The 25,862-nt window shown below is 43.9% G+C and overlaps 2 protein-coding genes and 1 pseudogene across 2 annotated transcripts in view; 1 reads left to right on the top strand and 2 right to left on the bottom strand.

Annotated features, from left to right (window-relative positions):
* The window catches only part of SEPTIN11 (septin 11), a 139,104-nt gene extending 125,662 nt beyond the window's left edge, over positions 1–13,442 (bottom strand). Inside the window, exon 1 of the mRNA XM_030819027.1 lies at positions 13,398–13,442. The gene's annotated coding sequence lies outside the window, so the exon portion shown is untranslated. The remainder of the gene's footprint in view (positions 1–13,397) is intronic.
* A 188-nt stretch (positions 13,443–13,630) lies between these two features.
* Positions 13,631–17,613, top strand: SOWAHB (sosondowah ankyrin repeat domain family member B). The gene has a single exon (XM_030818447.1). It carries the CDS (start codon positions 13,920–13,922, stop codon positions 16,299–16,301), a length of 2,382 nt encoding a protein of 793 aa, XP_030674307.1. The 5' UTR covers positions 13,631–13,919; the 3' UTR covers positions 16,302–17,613.
* Positions 17,614–18,382: 769 nt separating this feature from the next.
* On the bottom strand, positions 18,383–25,192 carry LOC115836662 (annotated as a pseudogene).
* Between the last annotated feature and the right edge of the window lie 670 nt (positions 25,193–25,862).

The raw sequence follows: 25,862 nt of genomic DNA, 5'->3' as shown, positions 1-25,862 counted from the left end.
TAAAATATCCCAACCTGGCATTATTTAGTCTTAAAAAAGTCTCATCTTCTTACTTAAAATTAAATAAGATATATAGAGAGAGAGAGAGAGAAAGAGAGATTGATGGGCTGTTTCACTTTTTTTATATATATATTCATTATATTGAATATAATATTGAACATGAATATTATATGGCTATAAATATACAAAATATGAATATATAGTACATACATTTAATTTAATATAGTACATACATTTAATTTAATATATAATTAAATGTATGCATACATTTAAAATATATAACATATATGTATATATGTGTTAATATATATTAAACATGTGCAAGTCACAGTCAAATCTGTTGCATGCACAAAATTATTAAAAATATTATATAAAATTACTTTCGGGCTATGTGTATAGGAAACATAAATGAAATTTGTCTATATGTATATCAGCAGTCATTGCTGCATAACAATGATTCAGTCAGCAACAGACTGCATATATGATGGTGGTCCCATAAACTTATAATGGAGCAGAAAAATTTCTATCACACATATACTTACTGTTGTTTTACTATTTTCTGTCTTACTATTCAGTGTAGTAACATGATATAAAGGCTTGCAGCCTAGGAGCAATAAGCTATACCACATATCCTAGGTGTATAGTAAGCTATACCTTCTAGGTTTGTGTAAATATACTCTATGATGTTTGCAAAAAAACAAAATCTCCTGACACATTTCTGAGAAGATAACCCTGTTAAGGAACACATGACTGTAATGCTTAAGGAGGAGCTCATCATTAAAGAGGGATCATGTAAATTTCTATTATAAATGTTATTTTCCATAATTTAAAGTTTGCAGATCAATTATTTTCAGATATGGCTAGGCAGTAATTGTTTTAAGTTTAATGTTGCTGGAGGCACATACTAGGTTTATGTGCCAATCCCTTGGGCTTGCAGTATTGTTTGCTTGGGCTTGGAGTTCAGCATTATCTTTCATCTATGGTTTCTTTGTAAGAAATGATTTCAGTATATATTGTAACTTTATTGCTATTTGTATGCCTGTTGAGTGGATTTACAGATTATATTATCTACTTTTAACTAAATTAATCTTCACCAAGAAGGCAAATGATTCATCAATAGGGAGAAAAACTAGGTTGTAGCTTGCTATGGTTTGAACGTTTGTATCCCCCCAAAATTAACATTCTGTAAGCTAATCACCAATGGGATGGAATTAGGAGGTCATGGGGGCAGAGCCCTCATGAATGGGATGTATGCACTCAGAGAACCCAGAGAACTGCTTTGCCCCTTCTACCATGTAAAGACATAGCTAGAAGACACCATCTATGAACCAGAAAATGGATCCTCACCAGTCACTGAATCTGCTGGCATTTTAATCTTGGACTTGGAGCTGTAAGAATTAAATTTCCATTGCTTTGAAGCTGCCCAGTTTATGATATTTTGTTATAGCAGCCCAGATGAATTAAGACATAGCTACATCTTGAAGATCTTGATTCTGTAAGCAATGAATAACCATTGCAAAGTTGTTTTGGGGTTTGTTTGCTTGTTGTTTTAACAAGAGAGTAATATAATCTGATCTGGCTTTTAGGGTTATAAGATGAGCCGTACGATAGAGGATGGACTGGAGTTGGAAAAGACTAAAGCAGCAAGTTTGATAAGGAGGCTACGGCAATAGTCCAGGTGAAAGACTCAAGAGCCCAAAATGTGGCAGTGGCCAAGGGCATGGATCTGAGATAAAGTTCAGAAGATAGAGTTGGCAGGGCAGGTGAGGTGAGTGCTTGGGATAAATTCACATGGTCTAGTTGAACACCTGTGAGCTCTGTAATATAGGAAGAATGACTTTGGTAGAATGGAAAGATAATGAGGGCTAGTCTGGACGTGCTGATTTAGGGCCAAGAAAGACCCAGTAAGAAGCAAGAAATATGAGGCTAAAGCGTGGTAGAAAGGCCCAGGTAGAACTACATGTAATTAAAACAATATTTGATGTGATTTCTGCTAAGGAGGGGATATATTTGAAAGAGGGGTCCCTTCTATCACTTCTTGGCTTTACAACTCTGTTGGCCTCCTGTGATCTCAGAGATGAAATCCAAATGTCTTAATTTGATACCCAAAACTCTCCCCAGTCTATTATCAACCTATCTCTTATTCAGTCATTTATTCAACCCATCCGCCTTTCTAGAGAGCCTGGATGTACCACAGTGAGTGTTAGGGGTACAGAAATAAGTAAGTGGTTGGTTTCTGCCCTGGAGGAGGTCTAGTAGGGGACAGAGACAACACAGCAGACTATAAGGATTCAGTAAAATAAGGATGGTAATGAGGTTACCCATAGGTTTGTAGCAAGAATTAATGAGTTCATACACATAAAGCCCTTAAAACAGTGTTGAATATGCAACAGCTATTATTATTATAGGAGGAACATGTGCTGAGACTGGGGGTATGGGTCAAGGATGACTCCCTTGATTTCATGACAGCTGAGCTGAATCTTGAAGGAAACTTAATTTAGCCAGACTCAAGGGAGAAGGGGAGGGGTTGGAGAAGGACATCCCTGAACTTCTTTCAGTTTTCTTGTATAGTGAGTTGAGTGATGGACAAAAGATGTGTCCATGTCTAAATCACTAGAACTGTGAATGCTTTCTTATTTGTGAAAAGGTAAAGGTTTGCAGATATAATTAAATTAAGGATCTTATTTTTAGTTTATCTTTAATCCAGGAGAAGAGAAGAGGGCCATATGAAGATGGAGCAAGAGATTGGAGTGATGTGGCCACAAGCCAAGGAAGCTGAGGAATGAAGACAGCTATCAGAAGCTGGAAGAGGAAAAGGATTCTCTCTTGGGGCCTCCAGAGGGAGAACAGCCATGCCAACATTTCCATTTCCAATGTCTGGACTCTAGAACTGTGAGAAAATAAATTCCCATTATTTTAAGGAACACAGTTTGTGATACTGCATTACAGCAGCTCCAGGAAACAGATACATTTTGTTATTCCAAGTCCTCTTCACAACAAAGTCTTTGCTAGTGGTGAACCAAACACAGTCCCACCATCATGAGCCCCTGTTCTGGATGAGGGGGCAACACAGTTCAGCCACTGGTCATCTCTACTTAATGTCTAATGGGCATCTCAAACCTAACTTTCTCCCAGTGGAAATGCCTGGAGGTACGTGGAGATGGAAAGCTGACCTAGCCAAGGAGTTCAGCAAAGATCCCTGGGAGGTGGTGACTTCTGGACATCTGCACAGAATAATGAGGCTGGGCTAAGGCAGTGACTGAGGGAGGCACTCTTTTTTGGTTTTGCTTTTCTTTTCTTTTGTGTAGGAAGGAAAGAATAGCCAGGAGAGATAGGGGAGAAAGAGGATAAAGATAGACAGGAAAGAGGTAACACAAGAAGTCAGGACCTGCGCTTGAGGGGCAGAAGTCAAGTCGGACTAAAGTGAGAAGGCAGAACAGGGTTCGGGGTCTTTGAAGTGAAACAAGTACAGAGCTGGAACTAAGTGATGCTGACTCCAGACTAAAACCCTCTGGGTTTGAATCCTGCCTCTGCCACTTACTTATTCATTACAAAAAAGCGGGAAATTACATTATCTGGATCTTGGTCTCCTCAACTATAAAATAAAAATAATAATAGCTCCTATCTCATAGGATGCTATTAGGAGTACTAAGTATATTAACACCTGTAAAGCACTTGGCTCAATGTCTGGCATTGCATATGCAATAAATGTCATTATTAGTATTAACATTATTAGAAGAAGCAGCAAATTTAAAATCAGAATGTGAGCGCTGGAAAGGACTTCAGAATCAACTAATCCAATTCCCCCATCGTACAAATGAACAGACTGAGGCCCAGAGAGGTTTGAAATTGGCCAAATTTAAGGAGATAGGAACAGAGCCGAGATGAGACAAATTGCTTGAAAGTCTGTGCTTTTTCTAGGTGAACTACACATATATATTTGGGAATCATAAGAATATAAGCAGCGATTGAATCTGAGGAAATAGAGTTAGTCAGGAAGAACACAAGAATTAGTATAGAATGCTGAAAGAAGAATGGAAATAGATTTGAAGTCGCCTTGATTCAATTATCCCAATGTAATGGTATTAGGAAGTGGTGCCTTTTTGAGGTAATGGGGTCACGAGGGTGGAGTCCTCATGAGTGGGATTAGGGGCCTTATAAGAGGCTGAAGAGACCAGAGTTTTCCCTTCCACCAACTGAAGACTCATGTAGAAGGTACTATTTATGAGCCAGAGGGTAGGTCCTCAGCAGACACCAAATCTGCTGCAACCTTGATCTTGGACTTCCCAGTCTCCAGAAATGTGAGAAACAATTTCTATTGTTTAAAAGCCACACAGTTTATGGTATTTTGTTATAGCAGCCTGAATGGGCTAAGACACCACTAAACTTTGAGACTTGGTTTTCCCACATGTAAAATCAGGATACACATAGAAAACCTGCTGATGCCTTTAAAAAATTTTAAACCCATATGTTCTAAGGTTGGCAACAGAGGAAGACTTTCCACAAGAGGGAGGAAAGTCCTTTACTCCAGACCTTAAAATTAACCTTATTCTTGGGGTGTAAGTTACTCACACTAATGTCTGCTGGAGCCACAATCAGCAAACTGGCTTTAGGGGGACAAAGCATGGATTTTACAGTTTCTCTCATTGCCATAGTATGAGAGAACATAGTATGAGAGAATATAGTATGGTTGAGACAGCTTATAATATTTATGCAAGATACTACTAAAGATGGACCCCTTATGTTGGAGCTGGACATAGGACTTTTTTCTTCTCTTTCTAGATTTCCTCCATAGATACATTCATCTAATCCCGTAGCTTTAAAATACCACCTCAAGGCCAAAGACTCAAATTTATACCTCTAGCTCTGACCTACTCCTGAGCTCCAAACTTATATGTCCAATTGCTTGCTCTAGATTATTACTTAGATATCTAATGGTCATTCAAATATAACATTTCCAAAGTGGGATGCTTGACTTCCTGCTCCCAAACCAATTCTTCCTGCAATATTCTCAATCTTGGTAAACTTATATCCAATTGATATAGTTTAGATATCTGTCCCTGCCCAAATCTCAGGTTGAATGGTAATCCCCAGTGCTGGAGGTGGGGCCCGGTGGGAGGTGATTGGATCACGGGGTGGATCTCTCATGGCTTGATGCTGTCTTCGTGATAATGAATAAGTTCTTGCGAGATCTGGTCATTTAAAGGTTGTGAGGACCCCCCTCACTCTCCCTCTCTCTTGCTCCTGCTTTCGCCACGTGAGGTGCCTGCTCCCCTTTAGCCTTCCACCATGATAGGAAGCTTCCTGGGGCCTCCCTAGAAGCCAAGCAGATGCCAGCACCATGCTTCCTGTAAAGCCTACAGAACTGTGAGCCAATTAAACTTCCTTTTCTTATAAATTATCCAGTTTCAGGTATTTCTTTATAGCAGTGTAAGAACAGCCTAAGAAATCAATCCATCAGCAAACTCTCTTAGTTCTACCTCTGGAACATTTTGTGAATCTCAATCTTTCTCCACATCTGATGCCTTAATATTCTAAGCCACTGCCATCTCTTACCTCCCCTTCTGTGGTGGTTTCTCAGCTGGATTTTCTGTTCCTACTTTAATATCCCCTACAATCTACTCTCCACACAGCAGCCAGATGGTCTGTTTACTACACAAATTATGTGTCACTCTCTTGGTTATAAACTTCTAATGGCTTCCCATCACACTTAGATTGAAACTCCAACCCCATTAGGCCCTGCAAGACCCAGATTCTGCTTACTGTCTGACCTCACCCCAAACTTCCCTTGCTCATCATGCTCCAGATTCGAGGCTGGATTGCTTTCTGTTCCTCAAACACACCAAGCTCCTTTCTTTTTCTATCTATCTATCTATCTATCTATCTATCTATCTATCTATCTATCTATCTACCTACCTACCTATCTAATCTATCTATCTTTATCACAAGAATCAGAGGTGAAAACATGCTCATTTCTGATGTAACCTCAGCAGTTCCTTCTGTCTGGAAGGCTCATTCCATCCTGCTCCCTCCTCCCCATCTTCACATGGCTGCATTCTTCTTATTGTTGTGGTCTCTGCTTATTATTATGTTCTAACAAAGGCCTTCCCTGCCCGTCCTTGCTAGAATAGCTCTCTAGTCAGCCTCTATCATATCAGCTGGCTTTTGCATCTGAGCACTTATTGCTACTGATATTTCCTTGCTTATTTTCTGTCTATTGTCTGTTTCTTTCTCACTAGAATGTAAACTTTCTGAGAGCAGTGATTTTATCTGTTTTGTTTACCACTGTGTTCCCAGCCTCAGAAAAGTGCATATACCTGGTGGGCCCTCAATTAATATTTGATGAATAAATAAATAAAGGTTCAAATAAGAGAAGGGAAGTAAATGCAGGAAGCACCATATCATTAGATTGTCTGGCACGTAAATTAGAATCCCCAACTTCAGCTTGTAGTTCAGCATGAAAATGCATTTCCCTTGCTATGTCAGAATGTGTAGACTTGTGGAAATCCAAATCTGAACAAAGGACAGTGAGGACAGAGGGTTGGCAAGCCCCCTGGTTTTCTCTCCTGCATTTCTACATTCTACCTCTGCTATGGTTTCACCTGGTGTGTTAGTTCATTTTGCTTTGTTATAAAGGAATACCTGAGACTGGGTAATTTATAAAGAAAAGAGGTTTATTAGGCTCATGGTTCTGCAGGCTGTACAACACACATGGTGCCAGCATCTGCTCGGCTTCTGGTGAGGCCTCAGGAGCCTTTACTCATGGCAGAAGGTAAAGGGAGCCAGTGTGTCACATGGTGAGAAAGGAAGCAAGAAAGAGGGAAGGTGATGCCAGGCTCTTTTTAACAATCGGTTCTGGTGTGAACCAATAGAGCAAGAACTTTCTCATTACCATGAGAAAGGCACAAAGCCATTCATTAGGAATCTACCCCTATAACTCACACACCTCCCAGAGGCCCCACCTCCAACACTGGGGATCAAATTTCAACATTAGTCTTCGAGCGGACAAACATCCAAACTATATCACCTGGGGATCTACCCACTAACCTGGATGATTAATATTGGGCAGTTCCACCTTCCTGAGTGGTGATATCACTCCACATCCACAGTAGAGGTTTGGATGGAAGGCAAAGAATAAGCTCATCAGAACATCCTACACGAAATACAGACTTATTAATAGCAAGGATAGCTGCTTTCTGCAAGATAATTGAGTTAGTTTGTTCAGGCTGCTTTAACATTATACCATAGACTTGGTGGCTTAAACAATAAACATTTATCCCTCATAGTTCTGGAGGCTAAGAAGTACAAGATCGAGATGTTGGCAGATTTGGTGTCTAGGGAAGGCCCACTTCTTGGCTCATAGACAGCTGTCTTCTCATTGTGCCTTCACATGGCAGAAAGGGATGGGGGAACTCTGTGGGTTCTCTTTTATAAGGGTACAAATCTTATTCATAAGGGCTCCACCTTCATAAGCTAATTACTTCCCAAAGGCGCCATCCCCTGATACCATCACATTGGGGGTTAGGATGTACAACATGTGAATTTAGAGGTTCACAAACATTTCATCCATAACAGTAATGATCTCTGTTCTATACACTTCCCATACTTGTTCTGAAGATCCGATAAAGAAGTGTGGTCTGGAGCATGACCCACATGTGTAAATCACTACATTATTACACTATTTGCTCCTCATCACTATGTGTTGATGAGAAGCAGAGCAAATACTCCTGGCAGAATGCCATCAGTGTTCCTCATGCCACAGTACTAAGGACTTAGACAATTTTTTTGTCCTCTCCCTCCTAGATAACTCAGTATCCCTGTATAAGACTCATTCAACACCTGGTCTCACCATTCTACAGTATCGTCATCTTCAATATGCCTCTCCCCTCCACTATGCTTCATTCATGTGGTCACACTCTGAACCTTGTCATCACTCCCAAACCATTCCACTTTGGAAACCTCAAGCCTCAAGACCTGGGAATAATTAATGTTCTGCTCACAATGTCCTAACCCTCTAGTTCTCGTATTCACTTACTCCCATTGTGCCTGCTTTTCAACCCCACCAAGACTTCCTCAAACCTTTTCTCCCTATCTCTTAGGCCCCTTCTGAGCTGACTTCCTTCATTATTCATCCATACCACTTCCTTCTTCCAAAATCTTAATTTTCATGCCCCCACCTGCCAACCCTCAACCCTGGAACAGTCTAGCGCCTGCCTTTCCTGTTTCTAAACACCCAGGTTACTGTGCTCTCATGGAGAAAATAACACAGTGGTTTGATCTGGTGACACCATAAACTTTCAAAATAAGTTGGTTCCTTTGGCCAAATAGCAATCCTATATGCCTCTCCCAATTGCCCTGACTGATACATGAACTTTATTCATGCTTTTTTCTCTCTCCTACATGTTCATACTCAGTGAATGGCATCCTTTTCTATACCATGAGGAAAATGGAGATCTTCACGCATAAAACCTCTCAGCTTTCTGCTCCCCATGTGCAAATAAAGTGAATGTATATCTATAGCTATGGCCAAGATGAACTGCTGTTAACCAGAATCTATTCCTCCCTTCCTCCTGGACACACAGCTCCGCTACATTCCTCAACCTCCCTTGCAACTGCAAGGGGTGTATCATGTGATGAAATTTTTTGCCACTGGAATTTGAGCATTAGTATTGTCTACCACTTCCATGCCTGGTCTATAAAAATGTTTCACGTGCACATCACCGTGATCTTTCCCCTTCTGGCAAGCTGTTTGATGATATGAAAACCATGTGTTAAAGATGGCAGAGCTGCCATCAGCTTTGTTCCTTAAATAACTGCATGGGAAGTAGCTGCCTGCCTGTCTTTAAAAACTGCCCTAAAAATGATGTAAGTGAGAAATAAACTTTATTTTTGAGTCATTACGAGTTAAGGTTTATTTTTATAGCAGGTTAGCCTATGCTAATGAATACAATAGCCATTTTTCCTCTCTCAATTCTTAATGGGGAAAATGGTTCTCTGCTGCCCTGTCCCAGGGAATCCCTGTACCTGAACTCTGGACTCCAACCCCACCCCAAGCCCTGTTTCATCAATTATTTACTCTCTCCTCTAGGTCTCAACTTATCCTCTCCTGGCTCTTTTCCCTCAGCACACAGATATGCTCATATCTCTTCTAACATCTATACAAAACAAATCTTACATTACATGATCTGCTATTCTCCTTGTCTAGAATTCTCTTTTCTCCTTCCTTTCATGCTCAAGGCTTGTTTCATCCCACTCTCCACCCCACTCACTCTATGACCTAGTCTCTGTCCCTACCACTGTTGTGAAACTGCTCCAGATTGGGCCCCAGTGACCTAACAGGCTATGGTCATATTTCATGTCTTATCTAACTTGGCATCTTGGCATAGAAAGCTGTTCCTCCTCCTTCCTTGGTGCTCCTCTTCCCCTCCAGCTGCTCCTTCTAAGTCTCCCTGACAGGTTTCTTTTCCTCTGTCTTTGGTAAATGTGGATTCACCCTCTACCCTCATTTCTTCCCACTGCCTATATATCTCTTTCTAAACAATATTATTATTACCTGTGGTTTAAATGACCATTATTTACAGATGCTAATGCCACACATCCTTGAGCCTCGAACCTATATTACCAACTGCCTCCTAGATATTTCTATCTTTATGGCCCATAGGCACCTCAAACTTAATATGTCCAAACTGAATTGATCATCTTTCCCATTTCCAACAATGATTGCTTTTATATTTTCTACTGAGGCGGATGGTAACAATTGTCCATTGGTAACAGTCATCCACTAACCCTCCACTATCCACTCATACCACTACACTCTTCCACAAGCTTAATTTGTATGCCCCGACCTGCCAACCCTCAACCTGGAACAGTTCAGTGCCTGCCTTCCCTGTTTCTAACCCCCCAGGGTATACTGTTCTCTAATAGAGAAAAACACACAGTGGTTGGTCGGGTGGCACTATATCCAGGCACTCAAGCTAGACACACGGGAGCAAGCCAACCTGGTCTCTCATCCCCAGACTATTCTGGCTCCAAATCCTATTACATGTATCTACTGAACACTTCTCCAATACATCTGTTTGTCTCCCTTTCTTGGCCACTGCTGAGCTCAAACCTTTTTCATCACTTTCTTAGATCACCTCAGTAACTTCTGGACTATTCTTCCTGTGGGCAGCCTCACCTTCCTCCTCCAGCCTAAAGATTTGATATTGTCTCTTTCTTTGTTGATATTCATTTATGGGATTTTTTTTCTTTAGTGTCTTTTTCAAACTAAAAAGTAATATATTCTCATTGTAAAATAGTTTATAAGGCTATTTAAAAAAATTAAAGTCACCCTGTATCCAGTCCTTAAATTTTACCCCCCAAAACATATGCACATAGTTTTTTTCTAAAAATAGGATCTTATTACACATGCCATATTTCTCTATGCCGTATCCTATTTTAGGAGGAACTTTGTTTCATATTTTAACATCTCTAAAATCACAATGTGTCATACAATCAATGGTTCTTAGGTTTGGTTACATACAACATTGTTCTACAATGTGCTCTTTTTACTTATTAATATTGGTCATGATTTCAAACCAACACTTACTTCCAGGAGATCTTTCTAAAGTACAAATCTGGTCAGGTTGCTACCCTTGGGAAAATTCTTCCAAGCCGCCCCTGCCCCCAAAGCCCTTCATCTTCTGATTCCCATCTACTTTTTCCCTTTCCAACACATCCATACACATCGTCTTCCTTAAAGCCAAACAGGCCAAGCAGATCTATTGGCAGTTCATTCCCCAAATAGCGATGCTAAGCCAGATCTTTGCCTTTGCACCAATGGTTTTTCTGCCTTAAAGCCTATTCTCACCTTTTTACTCAAAGTTAGCTCTTTTCTTTTCTTTTCTTTCTTTCTTTCTTTTTCTTTTTCTTTTTTTTTTTTTTTTTTTTTTTTGAGACAGAGTCTCGCTCTGTCGCCCAGGCTGGAGTGCAGTGGCGAGAACTCGGCTCACTGCAAGCTCCGCCTCCTGGGTTCACGCCATTCTCCTGCCTCAGCCTCCCGAGTAGCTGGGACTACAGGCGCCCACCACCACGCCCGGCTAATTTTTTGTATTTTTAGTAGAGATGGGGTTTCACCGGGTTAGCCAGGATGGTCTCGATCTCCTGACCTCGTGATCCGCCCACCTCGGCCTCCCAAAGTGCTGGGATTACAGCCGTGAGCCACCGCGCCCAGCCCCAAAGTTAGCTCTTACTGGAAAATTGTCCTGATCCCCCAAGCTGAGCCTGAGTTCTTCCTTTATATACCTCCCCTCAACTTCTCCACTGCGTGGTGCATGTCTCTGTTTAATCACTTAGCACTCAGGTTAATGCCATTTCTCTTGTTGCTCCTTACTAAATAGAAATAGTGAATTCTCAAGTACACTTTCTTCTTTATACCCATTTCCAACAGTGTCAGGGTAATGTAGGAGCTTCATAAATATTTTTGGAAATAATGAACTGTATATGAAGGAGGCAGGAAAATGCTCCTGGAGATAACGTAAAGAGCTGTCTGATTAACCACCCCTTTATCCTGGGACAAGAGAGAGAAAGAGGAGAAGGTCTGGACACCAAAGTACCTGGGAATCTGAAATCTAAAGCAATCAGATTTTTTTTTCTTCTTTTTGGCTCCAGTCCTATTAATTCCACCCTCAACTAAAAATCTGATTTCCACAACCAGATGCTTTATACTCTCCTCTCACCTGGCCTTCCACTTTCTTTCACTCTAGTCTTTTTATTTCCTTTGAGTCAGAACCTCAGTCCATATTATGGCTCTCTTTTGCAGTTAGCCCCTTATTTTGTAACCAGATGTTTTAAAAAGTAGCAAAGAGGGATTCTTTCCACTTGCCATTCTAAAATATCCACTTGAGTCTTCCATTTGGTCTTCCTCCTGCCTTAGGTATGGACTCACCTTACTCAGTCCCAGCAAGACTCTATACCAACAAATAAACTCAAAAGAAAACTGAAATGTAATACAAAACCTTAATTTTAAAAACTATCCTAAAGGCTTGATGTTATGTAGAGACATCAGTGAAAACCACTATACCTCTCTCAACCCAGTATTGGGTTTGGATCCTAGAAAATGCCAAAAATAGACAAAAATGTTTCCAGTTCTTTTTTTCTGACCTAGATAATGTAAAGCCAAAGATTCATTCCTGGAAAAGTACTAGGGTATTTTTGGGGATTTAAAATCAAGCTCAGTTAATGTGGTCTACAGGGCAGTCACTAAGATTGGTCCACGCTAAAACATGTCTTTGTCAACAGTTGTAGGGCCAACACACATACTTTCAATACTCTCTCTTGGCGAAGTACAGGAACTATGAATAATCAGAAATAGAAGAGCAAAAGGAAAAGCGAAAAGATGAGAAGAGTCTATGAAAAAAGAGAGGCAAATTACAGGGAAGGAGAAAATCGAGGTTTTTGAATGGGAAATACAGGGGACATGAGAGGATCTGAGAAATGGAAATATTTCCTGTCAGTAGAGGCTGAAGGTAAACAAGGTAACAGAAAGAAATGGGAAGGCCAAGTTAAAGAAAAGAATGAGAGAAGGCTTGGAACTAAAACAGGTAAAGAGATAATGACAGTGAAAACTATCTCAGGCATGTTAACAGGACTGATAAGGAATAGTGAGGGACATCCAGGATCTCACATCAAAGACAAAAGGGTCAACATGTGGAGAGAGAAAAAGGAAGAGGGATCCCAGCTGTTAGGGGGAAAAGGTGCTGTTAAAGACAGCTCTAGTCTGCATTTTGAACCTTACATTCTGAAAGGAAGGACTTCACCAAGCCAACACAAAACACTGTACAAATCTCTGCTGTTCACAAATTTTAGAGTAAATAAAAGCAAACTAATGCTACACATCAAATACCTTAACTGGCGAGACATAATTCCTAGTTCATTTTAGCCGCCGGGGGCAAGAAGCTATCAAAGTGATTTTTTTTTTCCAGCACCTTAATGTGAGACAAGTATGAAGGAAACACAAGTATGAAGGAAACACAAGTATGAAGGAAAAAGGCCCAAACCAATATTGCCCAGTAGTAATTTTCAGAGTGATTTCTCTTTTCGGTATAGACTTGGATGTATTCGGACCCCTTCGAGGGGGCGCCGGAGAAGCGGCCCAGAAAGTATTTCTATATTAAGAAAAATTTAGTTTGGATGCAAAGTGAGTTTTGCGGACCTCAATACAGCCTCGAGAAATCTGAAATAATCCTCTACAGCGTTAATAAAGAAAGATAACTCAGATTGCCTGTTAACTTGCAGCTTCTCCTCTTCCCCCATCGGCTTCAGCCTGAACTCATCAAAGCACCGGAGGACAGGAACGGACCTTCTATCGCTTTTGTTTCCTGCGTGGCGGAGACTTAGAGGAACGGCCGGTCGCCTACCTGCCTTCCACTTCCCCGGCCGCAGAGCAGTTCGCTGCCGGCTCCGTTCGCCGCCAACCTCACCTACCGGCTGGCTCTCCCGCCTGACTCTTCTGGGTTGGGTGGCGGGGGGTGGGGGAGACCTCAGGGGGCGGAGGGACACGAGGAGGCGGGCCTGGCCCTTCCCCCAGAGCCAGGGAGGAGGCGCCGCCAGGGCGCAGGTGAAACCGACTCTGCCCTATCCCGGGAACTTTCGCTGTGGGGACTCGTTGCGAGAGGCTAGAGTCGCGCAGGGGAGGTCTGGGAGCCGCCCTCTCTCACCCAGACTGCCGCGGGGACTCAGCCCTGGGGCCACCCGCAGGGGACCCACGGCCCTCCTGACGCGCTCACGGGCTGCGGGCAGCGCTGGCCTCCGCGGCTGATGGGGGCGGCTAGTGCCGCCCCGGGCGCAGGTGACACTCGCTCGGCCAGGGTTTCCTCTGGCTGGGGAGAGCCCCGGGAGGGCGAGACGCAGACACCTCGGGGGCGGAGGACAAGGCAGCGATGGCCCGAGAGCTGAGCCAGGAGGCACTACTGGACTTCCTGTGCCAGGCTGGGGGCCGCGTGACCAACGCTGCCTTGCTGAGCCACTTCAAGAGCTTTCTCCGAGACCCCGACGCGTCCCCCAGCCAGCACCAGCACCGCCGCGAGCTCTTCAAGGGCTTCGTCAACTCGGTCGCCGCAGTGCGCCAGGACCCCGACGGCACCAAGTACGTGGTGCTCAAGAGGAGGTACAGGGACCTTTTGGGGGAGGAGGGGCTGCAGCGACCCCGCGAGCCGCCCGCGGTCGCCTCCAGTGCAGGGGTAGCTGCGCCCTCCTCCCCGCGAGGCGCGCGCGTGGGGGAGCCGCCCCAGCAGCAGCCCAGGCGGCGGCGGCGCGAGAAGGAGCCGGAGGAGGAGCCAGCAGGTGCAGCAGCCAGAGCCGCCGACGCAGCTTGCAATGGACTCCCGGCCAGCGGCTCCCACGGGGCGCCCGGGAAGGGCGGCGGATCGAAGGGCAGTCCCGGACAGAGGGCGCCGGTGCCCGCAGCTGCAGCGGCAGGGGCCCAGGCGAGAGCAAGGTGCGCGGCGGCGGAGACGCAGGGCCGCTGCTGCTGGGAGTGCCTCCAGAACAACCTGGCTGGGCTCCCGGGAGAGCTCGGCGCACTCCCGCACTCCGCCACCGCCGAGGAGAAGCCCGCACGGGCTCTGCCTGCCCAGGATGACCGCGGGGCTTCCAGGGAGCGGGAAGAAGGCGCGCTGGCTGAGCCCGCGCCTCTGCCTGCAACGCCTTGCTCGCCTCCCGCCACCGTCGAGGCTGCGACGAGCAGGGCTTCCCCGCCTGCTCTCCTGCCCGGCCCCGCTCCCCGTGGAGACCGGCCGGAGCTGCTGACCCCTAGCTCCCTGCATTATTCGACCCTGCAGCAGCAGCAGCAGCAGCGCACTCGAGAGTGGGTGGCCAGGCACCCGCAGGTGCCCGAGGCCCGTGATCAGGGCCCTATCCGCGCCTGGTCGCTGCTGCCAGACAACTTCCTCCAGCTGCCCTTGGAACCCGGCTCCACGGAGCCTAACTCAGAGCCGCCAGACCCCCGTCTTTCCTCGCACTCTCTCTTTCCGGTTGTTCCGGACGAGTCCTGGGAATCCTGGGCGGGGAACCCTTCATTGACTGTCTTTCGCAGCATTCGTTGTCAGCTGTCCCTCCAAGATCTGGATGACTTTGTGGACCAGGAGAGTCATGGCAGTGAGGAGAGCAGCAGTGGGCCCAAAGACTCCCCCGGGGCTTCTGAAGAGGGGTTGCAGGTTGTCTTGGGAACCCCAGATCGGGGGAAGCTCAGGAATACAGCTGGGGGCCTTTCTGTGTCTCAGAAGGAGGGCAGCCCCAGCCGGAGCCCTCAGGGCCTCAGAAACAGAGGGGATGGTCGCATCTCTCAGCAGGTCCCTGCAGGGGCTAATGGCGTTGCAGGCCACCCCCTGGAGCCTTTGCCTTGGCCAGTTCCTAAGTTAAGGAGGTCCCTCAGGAGGAGCTCTCTGGCAGGGAGGGCCAAATTGTCCTCCTCTGATGAGGAGTATCTTGATGAGGGCTTGCTGAAAAGAAGTCGGCGCCCACCTCGATCCAGGAAGCCCTCCAAGGCAGGAACAGCACCCAGCCCAAGGGTTGATGCAGCTTTATCACCAAAACTTGCAGAGGTTAGGGCTGTTGTGGCTGAGCGGGGTTGGCAACACAGCTTGTGGGCCCCCAGTGTGGGGGGGCCTGCAGCCTTGGCCCCCCACAGAACTTTTGAGCACAAATCATCCCTGGTTCCTCTAGATGCCAGGGAGCATGAGTGGATTGTGAAGCTTGCCAGTGGCTCCTGGATTCAGGTGTTGACTTTGTTCTGGGAGGACCCTCAACTGGCCTTGCACAAAGACTTTTTGACTGGGTACACTGCCTTGCACTGGATAGCCAAACATGGTGACCTCAGGGCCCTTCAGGACTTGGTGTCTGGAGCAAAGAAGGCAGGGATTGTCCTTGATGTAAACGTGAGGTCCAGTTGTGGATATACCCCGCTGCACCTTGCAGCCATTCACGGCCACCAGGGTGTCATCAAATTGCTAGTGCAAAGGTTGGCTTCTCGGGTAAATATCAGGGACAGCAGTGGGAAGAAGCCATGGCAGTATCTAACCAGTAATACCTCTGGGGAAATATGGCAGCTGTTGGGAGCCCCTCAGGGCAAGCCCATTTTCCCTGTCTATCCCTTAGTTGGAAGTTCTTCCCCCACCAGAAAGGCCAAGAGCAAGGAAATATCTAGAAGTGTCACCCGAAAAACTTCCTTCGCTGCACTACTCAAAAGTCAGCACAACAAGTGGAAATTGGCCAACCAGTATGAGAAATTCCACAGTCCAAGGGAAAGAGAATATAGTGACTGAGGTGGGTCTCTCTGTCCAACACGCAGGCAGCACTCCCTCACTCTACTCAGTGAGAGAATTCAGGGGGAATAGAAAAGCTGCTGAGAGTTGGTAAAGAGGATGGTCGAGTGAGATGGCGTTGACCTCCCTGGATCTTATGTCACTACATCCTGGACCTCAAGAGGGTCATCCAAGCTTTTTGAAAACTGAAGTCCTTGACTGGAGAAACCTAGACAAGGGGCAGGGCCAGGTGCTTGATATCTAGGAGGCATTCTTCCTCTTCCCTTGCCACCATGGATCTGGGCACAGTAAGCCATATTGTTTCCTGAAGCAGGAGTCCCAGGCCTTGGCTAGAGAGGGAACAGATGTCTAACAAAAAGAGAAGCAATTCGAGGAATTGACGAAGCACACGCAGAATCCTCTCTGGCTAGTAGCTCTCTGGCTTCTGTTCATTTGAAGAATAAATCTTGGCTGACAGTGGGAAGCACCAGGTTTGAAATCAGATGGCTTTATTTTTCTTTTTTTGGCATTTTAATCAGTGAAATAAAATTACTACTGGAGAGCAGAGTTTGATTTGAGAGATTCCTCAGCCCTGTTCTCAAGTCTTCTTTTGAATCCCATGCATGGTGGTTAATGGGTAAAATGATTAATGCCTCCTTCGGGTCTTCTCACTGATCAGAGAAGCAGTTGGGTAAGATCCAGTTATGACTTGGACTCCATTCCCAAGAGGAATGACTGTCATTCAGGCCCTGCTTTTTTGTATCAACCCGAAGGGAACTTTCCAAATGTAAAAACCATATGGCTCATTTGCATAGTGACTGAAACCATCTTTCATGGAAACTCCCTGTGTAACAAACAGAATTATCATTACTAGTTTTCAGTAGGTTTGAATGGCCAACGTTTGTACTCATAAAAAGAGAGAAATGATTTCACTCTGGGGAAACAGTAAGGGTTAAGAGAATGCATCCTTACCAGGACTATCTAAGCTGCTAAATATAATTTTATTTGCACTAAACTTGTTGCCAATTAAGATTAAATATTAGCCTTTAAGTACTCTATATCTAACATGAAGTGCTCCTTTTTAATTGCTTTTGAAGGGACTGATAACTTGTGAGTTCATGGAGTGACAGAATGGCTAGTCTATAAACATCAGTAGAACATCAAGATTTCAGAATAAGTTCAAAGAGGGCTGAAATACATGTTCAAGTGGAAATTGTTAATTTTTTATGGGAATGTTTTCATGAGATGTGGCAATGATGCTGTATTTTAAGTCTTTTTGTGTTTCTTCTGGTTATTTGCCCCCATTAAAAGATCAATAGATCTTTATAATTTATTCTACTTATGCTGATTACTGTTTTCTTCTTTGCAAAATTATGTCTCAGCGAGTGCCAAATATTATTGTTTGTTTGATTTTTTACTTTGTAATTTTGCTGAAATAAATATATCTCTTCTACTAGAAAAATAAGCATAATAAATAAATCTAAGAGATTTTTTCCCTAAAGATCTATATAAGAGATGAAACTTTGTCAAATCAAAGCAAGAAAAATAGCAACCACAGATGGGACACAGTTTGAAGAGATAAAAAATTAAAAGAATACATAATAGACATCTATGCAAATACTCTAATAAACTAGTAAAAATTGTAAACTACTAGTAAGCTAGTGATATTTCAAGGAAAAAATGTCAGCTTTCTAAAAAATCCAATGAATGTTTTTACTTTATCATATTGTTATTACTACATCAATTTATTCAACAGATGTATTTTGTGTAGTGCTGTGGGACTTATAAAGGTGAGTGGGAGATGACCCCTCCTGTCTTGAAATTTCAGATCTGACAATATTTATTATTGATTGCTTTACGTCGTATCCTTTTTTTTTTTTTTGAGACAGAGTCCCAAAAATAGTTGAGGCTGGAAGTTGCCCAGGCTGGAATGCAGTGGTGTGATACTGGCTCACTGCAACCTTCGCCTCCCAGGTTCAAGCAATTCTTCTGCCTCAGCCTCACATGTAGCTGGGATTACAGGCAACCACCACCACTGCTGGCTAATTTTTGTATGTTTAGTAGAGATGGGATTTTACCATGTTGGCCAGGCTGGTCTCGAACTCCTGACCTAAAGTGATAAGTTGTATGTTTCAATATTCCCAGAGTGTTGGGATTATAGGCATGAGCCACTGTGCCTGACCTGTACCCTATCTTGCTCCCATGATGTCTTTTAAAGCTGCATTATATCAGAAAATAAGCTTGTAAAATGAGGCAAAGAGAAAAGAAAGATGGTACCAGAAATGAGGACAAACAGCAGCAATGCAAGAAAAAATTTTCAAAAGTGTCCTAAGTACAAAATACATGCTCTGGAGAGAGTACTTGTTTCAGGAGAGAAAGAGAGAGAGAGAGAGAGAGAGAGGGAGAGAAAGAGAAAGAAACAGAGGGAGAGAAAGAGAAACAGAGAGAAAGAGAGAGATCCTTTCTGGCTGGGAAAATCAGGGAGGGCTTCATAGAGGCCAGGAATCTTTTAATTGAATGATGCTAACTTTCCCAAGAAACCAGCTGTGTTAGTTCTACCACATTCTTGACTTCTGCTTCAGTGTATGATTTACATAGCACTAGTGTTGGCTGATTGTTCACTGGTTAGAACACAATTGTAAGTCTCAAGTTGATTCTTATGATGATTCATCATGTCCCTCATACCTGCCTCTGATCAACTTTTTTACATGGTCAATATGCTATGTTGGGGAGGAGTCAGGGGAGAAGAGGGTGTAGAGAGCTGATTAAAACACAGATCTGATCCTGACACCCTCTTAGTCATGTTGTAAAGTCCAGGCCAGGAGGGCTGCCAGGACTAGCGTACTTTCCGAGCTTTCTGCCAGCCACTCCCTGCCATGAACCCCAAACTTAAGCTACATCAGACCCATTGGGATGCTGGTGGCCCTAACCTCTCAGTTTCTGTCTTGTGCTGAATTTCTTTTACTTAGAAAACCCTTTTTGCTATTTTCCTGGTAATCTTATTCCTCAAAGGATAGCTCAAATGTCACAGCCTATATGAAGATTCCAGGACAAACACCTCCAAGCTGGAAGCTGTATAGCTCCTTCATCAGAATTCTTATAATACTGTGTACATACATCATTTATAATTTTTGCCACATAGTATTCAAGTAAATTGTATGTCTCAATATTCCTGAAGATTCTGAACATCTGGAGATTAGTGAATATGTTTTCAGTTCATCTAGATTTCCAGATATTTATGGAGCATCTGCTATGTGACAAAGACATAATTCCTGCCTTCAAGAGCTCATAGTCTACTGGGGAAGGAGATGTGAGGGTTGGGTCACTAAAAATTGCTTCTAGCATAGTAAGTGCACAGATATGTGTGTGTGTCAAGACTCTGAGAATTCAGAGAAGGGGATGTTTGTGAAGCATTTTCCATGTGCCAGTCTCTTTGGTTATGCTGGAAATATAACATTTAGTGGAATATACCTATTTCCTGCTCTGATTATGCTTTTCTGGATTGGGGAAGTCAGGAGGAAAAAAGGAAGTTAGATGAGCTTTGAAGGGTGAAGTGCAGAAAAGAGTTCTGGAAGAATATCCCAGGAGAGGGAAGGGACACGACCAAAACCACAGAGTGGTTTGGGGATACTGAGCCACACAGTGTGGCAGAAGTGAGGCAGTGCAGAAAGAGATGAAGCTGGAAAGGTCATTTAGGACTAGGTTGAAAGAAGGGTCTTTTTGACCTCAGGAAATACAGGCATTTTCTAGGAAGCCAAGGATTGTGAAAACTCCTCCCAGAAAAACTTAGTGTTATTCCAAATCCACGTGTTTTCCTGAAGTCTTAATTTGAAGACAAAAAATATATCAAAGTATTAGATTAAATGTGCTTAAAGTTCCTCTTTCATATTTTTCTTAGGTCTTCAGTGTTGTTAATGCTTATTTGCTGGCACATAGTGGTAAGCAACAAAGTAATTTAACCAATGGCAATTTCGTTTTAAAAACAAACATTAGAAATTGTTGATAAGCTTAGCTCAACACTTTTTTTTCATTTTAGCAGTTGTATGAAAGTTTGTATATAGATTCATTTATTCCCGTATCTTCTCAATTGTTTCTTTCTTGTATTTGCCCTTTTTCTTTCCTACTTGGCAAGATTTGGCTTTCTGTTCATGGATCTTTTTATGGTCTTTGTCCACTTTTAGCCTAGTGATAACCACTTTGCTGGGGTGAATGGCTACATGGACAATTGTACCATTAGCCTTTTGCTGTTGCACCCATTCAATGTAGATGACATCGTTCTTCCTGTAAACCTTGAGTACGTTGCCAATTTGCTGACCTTTAATAATGTCCTTGCACAGTCTGAACTTCATCATCCTTCCGGATGGTCATGGATCAAACATCGTACTTCTGTCTTAGCTCTTTGGAAAGAGGGGAAGACATAGTCTTCTTGAAAATGTGTGAAAGTGCATTGAAATGCCTTTTGCAGTTCTTGCTTCGGTCAGAAGTCACAAAAGCATTGAATTTCACTTTGGCCACTCTCGCTTCAGTGATGGATGCAAAAGGTGCTCGACACTCTTTGTTGTAGTCATAAAATAGTGAATTCTAATGTAATAAACATACTGCAGATATTAAGTATATATACTGTAGTCTTATTTTATGATAGTAAAATTGCTTATAGTTCAACATTTCAGTGTGTTACATGTAGCATGCTATGAATTCCAGATGCCTCGATTCCTCTATATATTTTGGGTTTTGACGCAAGGTCTCACTTGGTCACCCAGGCTAGACTGCAGTGTTGCCATTGTAGCTCACTGTAACTTCAAACTCCTGGGCTCAAGAGATCCTCCCACCTCAGCCTCTTTAGTAGCTGGGACTATAGGTATACACCATCAGACTCAGCTATTTTTATTTTATTTTTTTTATTTTTAGAGACGAGGTCTCTCTGTTACCCAGGCTATGTTGCCCAGGCTGGGTCTCAAACTCCTGGCCTCAGCTTCCCAAAGCACTGCAATTACATGTGTGAGCCACCACACCTGGCACCCCGTACATCTTTTTTGTTGTTGTTGAGACAAGGTCTCCCACTGTCACCCAGGCTGGAGTGCAGTGATGCAATCTCAGCTCACTGCAGTCTTGACCTCCCGGACTCAAGCCATCCTCCCACCTCAGCTTCCGGAGTAGCTGGAACTATAGGCGCACACCACCACACCCAGCTAATTTTTTTATTTTTTTGTAGCGATGAGGTCTCACTATGTTGCCCAGGCTGGTCGTGAACTCCTGAGCTTAAGCAATCCTCCAGCCTCAGTGTCCCAAAGTGCTGGAATTACAGATATAAGCCTTCATGCCCAGCTCCCCCTATACATTTTAAAAAATAACTTTACAATTTTAGATGTACAATTCAATGATTTTTAGTATAATCACACTTATGCAACTATCACCACATTAAGTTCCTGTATAAATCTGAGAGCCACTGATCCAGGCAATAGGAAGCCATTGAAGGTTTAATGCAGGAGAGTGACATATAAGCTGGGGTGAAACAAAGATTCTTCTTGCTGCAGTAAAGGAGATGAACTAGAAGCAGAGATCAGTGAAACTATTATAATAGCTTAGTTTCATATTGGGAATATCAGGAATGTTGACTCAATAAGCTGGATAAGGTGTTATCCATTGGATTGGATGTATACAGTGAGGAAAAAAAACTTTGTTGGTGGGGCTGATTTAGTTGATAAGAATTAAGTATTAGGTAAGATGTAAAAGAGTTACTCCATTTCCTCTCACCCTCAAAATACCCTGGTTTTGTCAATGTTTTTTTTTTTTTTTTGGCAAAGTCTCGCTCTGTTGCCCAGGCTGGAGTGCAGTGGCATGATTTCAACTCACTGCAACCTCCACCTTCCAAGTTCAAGCAATTCTCATGCCTCAGCCCCCTTAATAACTGGGATTACAGGCGTGAGCCACCACACCTGGCTATTTTTTTTTTTTTGGATACAGAGTCTTGCTCTGTCGCCCAGGCTGGAGTGCAATCTTGGCTCACTGCAACCTCCACCACCCAGGTTCAAGCTATTCGCCTGTCTCAGCCTCTGGATTAGCTGGGATTACAGGCGTGTGCCACCACATCCAACTAATTTTAGGTTTTTTGTTTGTTTGTTTGTTTTTTGAGACGGAGTTTTGCTTTTGTTGCCCAGGCTCACTGCAACCTCCGCCTCCCAGGTTCAAATGATTCTCCTGCCTCAGCCTTCCGAGTAGCTGGGATTACAGGCCCAGCTAATTTTTTGTATTTTTAGTAGAGACAGGGTTTCACCATGTTGGCCAGGCTGGTCTCCAACTCCTGACCTCTGGTGATCCACCCGCCTCAACCTCCCAAAGTGCTAGGATTACAGGTGTGAGCCACCACACCCAGCCCTAATTTTAGTATTTTTAGTAGGGTTTCACCATGTTGGCCAGGCTGATCTCAAACTCCTGACCTCAGGTGATCCACCCACCTCGGCCTCCCAAAGTGCTGGGATTACAGGCATGAGCCATTGTGCCCAGCCTAATTTTTGTATTTTTAGTAGAGATGGGGCTTTGCCATGTTCACCAGACTGGTTTCAAACTCCTGGCCTCAAGAGATCCGCCTGCCTCGGCCTCCTAAAGTGCTGGATTACAGGGGTGAGCCATCATGTCTGGCCTGGTTTTGTAATTAAATTACTTATTCCTGTCATGACCGTCCAGGTTCATGGTGGCACTGAATCCAGAGTGTGAATTCAATCTCTGTACAAGCTCTTTTGCATAGCAGTGCTGCTGTGTGCACTTGGGTTTGTCAACATCAAAACAAATTTAAAATGTTTAATGAAAGGTTGGATAATGTAAGTACTTAAGCTCATGGCAATGAAGCTAGGTTGCCTGGCTCCTGTTCTGATTTGGACAAGACCTTCAACTTCTTAGTTTTGTCATTTGTAAGATGGAAGTAATAGCAATAGAAAATGGGTTTTCTGAGAGGATAAAATGAATTTATACCTGTACAAAGTTCATAGAAAATGCTTGGCACATAGTAGGTCCTCAGTAAACATTTGGTATTATTATTTTTAACACCATTCAAAGTATACAGTTCACTTAAATTTCCATCTATGCAGAAAGCAGAGAAATCTAGTTGATTAAAAAGGTGCTGATAAAAATTTATTGATAAAGCTAAATAATTTTCATTATGCTTCTACACAAGAAAGATGTCTGGGTTTCTCATTTCAAGTGAAAAAGACTATTTAACTATCTCTTGTGTGTAATAATCATTAGCTATTATGTCATTAAACAGAATTATGTCCAATTGAAGTCACATAAACTAATACCAGTCAAATTAGAAGCTCTGATGTTGCCCGGAACTGAAACTCAGACAGAGCTCTGAAGGAGTCAGGCTTATGGAGAGGTGAGGTGTGTGTGTGTGTGTGTGTGTGTGTCTGTGTGTGTGTGTGTGTGTGTGTGTGTGTGTAATGCTACTATCACTCATGAATTGGAAAAATCTAAATGGAACCATGCAGTAAACTTTCTCAAATTTCTGCTAAATTTGGTCACGATGAAGTCACTGAGTTGGATTAAAAAGCATTGATCTGACAATTCTTCCTTCATGATGTGAAAATAACACTTCCTGATCTCTAGCTACCAAGCTTGACTCCTATTTTCTACTTTTTTTGGGGGGGTGGGGTGGGGTGGGGGTTGATCCTTTCGTTTATTCAGACTTTACTCATCATCACATTCTGAGCCCCTTTCTGCATGTACCTCAGCGTCCTCACACAACTCACAGGCTTGAGAGGACTTCAAAGTGTGATCACAGCACTGAGGGGTCCCAAGTAAGGCAAAAGGGCCTGGGAGAGTGGTAAGGATCCAGCAGGGCCTCATAAAGAAGGTGACATCTGAGCTGGTCTCCAAGAATGAGCCACCGCTTAGGTAGGGCCTCTGTTTCCATATTGAATCACTGGAATACAATTTGCTGAATTCAACAGATTGATGACCTGGGCTCAGGTTAATTAGCTTTGCTTATGTTTTACTTTTGTTTTCTCTGTCTCCCCCGCTAGACTATCATCCCATAAGAATGGAGACCTCTGCCTGCTCCACTCCCTGCTGTGCTTCCATGTCTGGAACATCCAGTAGGACCTCAGTGAATGTGTGCTGGAAGAGGGAACACTGATCGGAATTTGTCCTCTGAATTTGTCCACTCATGCTGCAGTGTCAGCTCCTTGAGGACAGCAATGTCATCAGTCCTGTTGATCCTTGGATCAGCACCTAGAAGGGTTTGGCACATGGTAGGTGATCACTGACTGGCTAATTACAACAGGACACAGCAGCAGGCCTTGAAGCTGGGAGTGATCCCCAAATCCTACCTTCAAGCAGGAAGCCCTGTGCCTTTGTATTATGCCTGAAATGGGGCCTGTGAAGGAGGCGGCAGGAGAGGGGATAAAGTGCTGCCATGGGTTCTCGTGTACATAGAAGACAGTGGTGTGGGAGGACGTGAGCAGGCATATCCAGGAAATGAACAGGACTGAGGCTCGTCCCTAAACCTGCTCTCTTAGGTGTCACACCGTCTCCCACTGGAAGCAGGTGAGCAGCTCCCAAGTTCCCTTGGAGATAGAGGCCACATGACCTCGACCTGGCCAATCAGCAGAGCCCATTCTCTTCAGCCATAGTGATTGGCTGAGGTCTGGGCAAGTAACCAATCGGGTGCCAAAGGTCAGACTTCCGGGTTGGAACCCTGGAGGAAGAGAAGCTCTATTTCTGTCAGGTTGCTGGAGTGGTTGGTGCCATCTTGTCACCTCGAAGGGAAAGCCCACCCAAGAATGACACCAACACAGAGGGAAGTAAACAGAGCCAAGAGGTCAGCAGAGGTGGTTCCTGGTGCCATTATCCAGCACCCAGCTACGGACCAGGTGAAATTGGCCGGGCACATAGTCACTGGCACTGAAGCGACCCATAGGTCACACACAAAAGTCTGCAGAGCAACTCCAGCTATGCTCTTTCGTTTTCACAGTTAGCAACGTTTTTATAGGTAGCATTCTTGGTTAGCATTCCTAGTTAGGATTTGTAGCTAGAAGGTTACCATGTGGCAGGGCCTTACGACCATCTCTGCTGATGAGGAGACCCTTACTGATCATTATAGGCTCCTCGAGATCATCAGCCAGGACAGCTTCACCAGGGTGAATGAAGTTCACCAAGTACCTTCTCACTGGGCAGCAGAACTCCTCCTTCCTCTAGAGTCTATTCCATGGGGTCACCCCAAGGTCATCAAGCTCTTTCGACACCACAGACACTTTGTTCTTAGCCATGGAGTACGCCAGCAGAGCAAAGCTGGTCGACTACATCCTAGAGTTGGGCTACATGAAGGCGGAAGAGGCCTGAAGCAAATTCCAGCAGATAGTATCAGCCCTCTAGTACCACCAACAAAAGGGGGATATCCATAGGGACCTGAAGCCCAAGAATTTCCTTGTGGTCCATCACAACATAAAAATAACAGACTTTGGATTTGATACCAGGTTCACTGTAGGCCAGAAGCTGGGCACCTTCAGTGGGAGTCCCTCTTATGCGGTCCTGAACTCTTCCATGGCCAAACATATGATGGACCCCAGTGGACATGTAGAGCTGGAA

This window comes from Nomascus leucogenys, chromosome 9 (assembly GCF_006542625.1).
Source record: "Nomascus leucogenys isolate Asia chromosome 9, Asia_NLE_v1, whole genome shotgun sequence".
Taxonomy (NCBI): domain Eukaryota; kingdom Metazoa; phylum Chordata; class Mammalia; order Primates; family Hylobatidae; genus Nomascus; species Nomascus leucogenys.
This window is presented reverse-complemented; position numbering and strand designations above follow the sequence as displayed.